The sequence below is a fragment of the Cannabis sativa genome, chromosome 4, assembly GCF_029168945.1.
Source record: "Cannabis sativa cultivar Pink pepper isolate KNU-18-1 chromosome 4, ASM2916894v1, whole genome shotgun sequence".
NCBI classification, from domain to species: Eukaryota; Viridiplantae; Streptophyta; class Magnoliopsida; order Rosales; family Cannabaceae; genus Cannabis; species Cannabis sativa.
In genome coordinates, this window is record NC_083604.1 from 38,177,812 (window position 1) to 38,181,251 (window position 3,440).

The 3,440-nt window shown below is 41.9% G+C and overlaps 1 protein-coding gene across 1 annotated transcript; it reads left to right on the forward strand.

Annotated features, from left to right (window-relative positions):
- The first annotated feature begins 889 nt into the window (after window positions 1–889).
- LOC133036915 (uncharacterized) lies at window positions 890–2,277 on the forward strand. The gene is made up of 2 exons (XM_061113690.1): window positions 890–1,307; window positions 2,222–2,277. The coding sequence occupies exons 1-2, from the start codon at window positions 890–892 to the stop codon at window positions 2,275–2,277; spliced, it is 474 nt and encodes a 157-aa protein (XP_060969673.1).
- The last annotated feature ends 1,163 nt before the right edge of the window (window positions 2,278–3,440 follow it).

Here is a 3,440-nt window from a genome sequence, read left to right on the forward strand (position 1 = left end):
AAAAGAGGTACAGATAAATGAGCAATTTCCTGATGAACAACTCTTTAGTGTAAGGGAAAGTCTAATGGTACCGTGGTATGCTGATTATGTTAACTTCTGGGCTGCCAACATAACTCCTCCTGAGTTCTCTCGTCAACAATTGAAGAAGTTCTTTTCTAAGGTGAAACATTACTACATGAAAGAGCCAATCCTCTACAAGCACTATGCAGATCAGATAATACGAAGATGTGTGCCTGAAGAGGAGATGTACTCTATTCTCAATCACTGTCATGCTCTACCGTGTGGGGGACATTTCAGTGGAACAAGAACAGCTGCCAAGGTGTTGCAGAGCGGATTCTTTTGGCCAACACTTTTCAAAGATGCTAGTACTTTTGTGAAGGCATGTGATCGTTGTCAGCGTACAGGTAACATCTCAAGGAGAAACGAAATGCCTTTGAGAGGAATCTTAAAAGTAGAATTGTTTGATGTGTGGGGGATAGACTTCATGGGTCCTTCTCCTTCATCTTTTAATAATCTATACATCCTATTAGCTGTGGATTATGTGTCGAAGTGGGTGGAGGCTGCAGCAACACCAGCCAATGATGGTAAAACAGTTCTTCGGTTCCTTCAAAAGAACATATTCACTCGGTTTGGTACTCCCCGAGCAATCATAAGTGATGAAGGGAGTCACTTCTGCAACAAACAGTTCGAAACACTCCTTTCAAGATATGGTGTTTGTCATAGAACTGCTCTACCTTATCATCCGCAAAGTAATGGCCAAGCTGAAATTTCTAACCGGGAAATAAAGATGATTTTGGACAAAACGGTGCAGAGATCAAGGAAAGATTGGTCAAGAAAGTTAGATGACGCACTGTGAGCCTATAGAACAGCGTTCAAGACGCCAATCGGGATGTCATCATATCGGTTGGTGTTTGGAAAGGCTTGTCATCTACCGGTGGAATTAGAACACAAGGCGTACTGGGCAATGAAGACTCTGAACATGGATTTAAAGGCTGCTGGACAGAAAAGATTACTGCAGTTGGATGAGTTTGAGGAATGTCAGAATGAGGCTTATGAGAACGCTAAGATCTACAAGGAGAGAACTAAAAGGTGGCATGACCGAAACTTAGTCAGGAAGGAGTTTCAACCTGGGCAACAAGTTCTACTTTTCAATTCAAGGTTGAAGTTGTTTCCTGGTAAATTAAAGTCAAGGTGGTCAGGGCCATTTACAGTGGTCAAAGTATTTCCTTATGGAGCGGTGGAACTGAAAGGTGAAGGCCCCAATACTTTCAAAGTTAACGGGCAGCGGTTAAAGCTCTACTTGGGAGGTCAATTTGATCAAGCCAAGTCCGCCATGATTCTGGCGCCACTATGAAGAACTCGATCAACGTATAGCTGTGCGATGATAAAGACAACGCTAATTGGGAGGCAACCCAAGTTTTCGTTATGTTTTAGTTGAACTCTTTCATGTTTTAGTTGTTATTTTCTTTTTCTGTTCTTTCTAGTTTTGTTTAGAAAACTGGTAAAATAATTTTTAGTTTTCTTGTTATTTTTGTATTCTATAGAAAAAAAAAGTTATTTTTTCGGGGTTTAGCCTAGTGGCCGCGGCCAGATGTAGTGCCGCCGCGACCATTTGGGTCTTACAGAGACGCCTAATTTTTGAGCTTATCTGGCCGCGGCGAGGGGTAGTGCCCCCGCGGCCATATCAGAGTTACAGAATGGCCTATTTTTTGGGTTTATCTGGGCGCGGCGAGTCATGTTTTGGCCGCGGCGAGGAGTTCAGACGTGTTTATAAAGGGCAATTTCCACATAATTTCAAAAACAACTCTCTCATTCTCAACCCTAACCTCCACACCGAGAATACCTCTTCCACACCACTATTCTTCATCTAATCTCATTCAAAACCCTTTTCCTTCAAATCTTACCATAAATCTTCATCCGAAATCCTTCTAAACCATTATTCCTCTCATCAATCACTCATTCCCTCTCAAATCAACCCCAAATCCCTAAAACCTCACCCAAATTTCAAAAACCACTATTCATCTTCTTCCTTCTCAAGAACTTCAAGTTTTCCTACAATGGAGGTTGATTAAAGGTGGATTCTCATTGAGGTAATAATTCTAAGACTCTCTATACAATTTTTATTGAAAAAAATTTGTGGATTGTTGGAGAATTTTGGAATTTTTGTTGAATTTTTGGGATTTTTGCTCAATACATTGTTCAATATAGTTGTTGTGAGTAGGATTGGGGTTGTTTGTGAGTGGGTTAATTCCTGAGAAGTGGATTTTTAAGGGGTAGTGCTGCCAAAATTTTTAAAAATCTTGAGTGTTAGAAAATTTGGGTGAGATGGGTCCTAAAAGATCAAGAGTGAGTGAACTAGGTGGAGCTTCATCATCCAACCCACCTAGGGGTCGCTCTAGTCTTGATAGAGTTAGGTTTACCAATATGGATGCTCAAGAGCGGTTTTTAAAATTCAAAGATAGGGCATTCATTGAAGATAGAGGGATAGACATTGTTAACCTGAGCCAAACTGCAAACATTCCTACTGTATTTGTGTCCATTAGAGATCAAATCTTAAATAAGCAGTGGACTAAGTTCGTGGATGTCACTGGGCATAGCAACCAAACCTTAACTTTAGAATTCTTAGCCAACTGGCCAGAAAGAGAGGATGACAAAGTGAGAGTTAGGGGGGTTAAAGTGCCTGCTTCCACAGCTGCAATTCATGCTCTTTATGAGCTACCAACCTTCACTGTAGAACAGCAACCCTTGAAGCAGCAATTTCGGGCAAGGAGTTTGAATTATGTGGATATAGCCGAAACTCTAGGGTATCCTGGCCTTAAGTTCCATGAAATTGATGGAGAACCGTATCAATTGTATCGGTGTGAACTCAACCCGGCAGCCAAGGCATGGCTATACTTCGTTAGTGCAAGGATGCTCCCGAACAAACATTTTTTTGATGCTCAGATTGACAGGATTAAGTGGGTTTATGGAATTATGAAAGGTTACAATTTGAATGTGGGGGACATAATTCGAGTGACATTTGATATAATGGTTGAGGGGTCTTGTGGTGGTGGACTTGGGCTTGCCGACATTATAACCGATCTGTGTGAGAAACATGGAGTACCACAGTACTCTTATGATACAAAGGTAGCGCCACAACGCAGTATTACCTTGGCCACTGTTCTTCGATTCAAACCACCTAACCCTTATGGTCAACCGCCAGCTCAGAGAGATCCTCCTGCAAGAGAATAAAAGGAGCATGAAGACATTGAACCACCACGTCTTGTCAGGCCTCTCGACCCAGCCATGCAGTTCACTCACAATCAGCTGAATTATCTGATTCAGCAAAATATGGACATGCAGAATTACATGGCCCAACGGAGTGTTTTCGATGAACAGCAGGTGGCCCAATTGAACACACTAGTCACGAGGATGAATGTCGGTGTGGACGATCCTAACTA

Coding starts and splice junctions, on each gene's coding strand:
- LOC133036915 (XM_061113690.1), top strand. CDS start 890: ATGTCATCATATCGGTTGGTGTTTGGAAAGGCTTGTCATCTACCGGTG. Junction 1,308..2,221: donor GTTAAAGCTCTACTTGGGAG/GTCAATTTGATC, acceptor TGTTGTGAGTAG/GATTGGGGTTGTTTGTGAGT.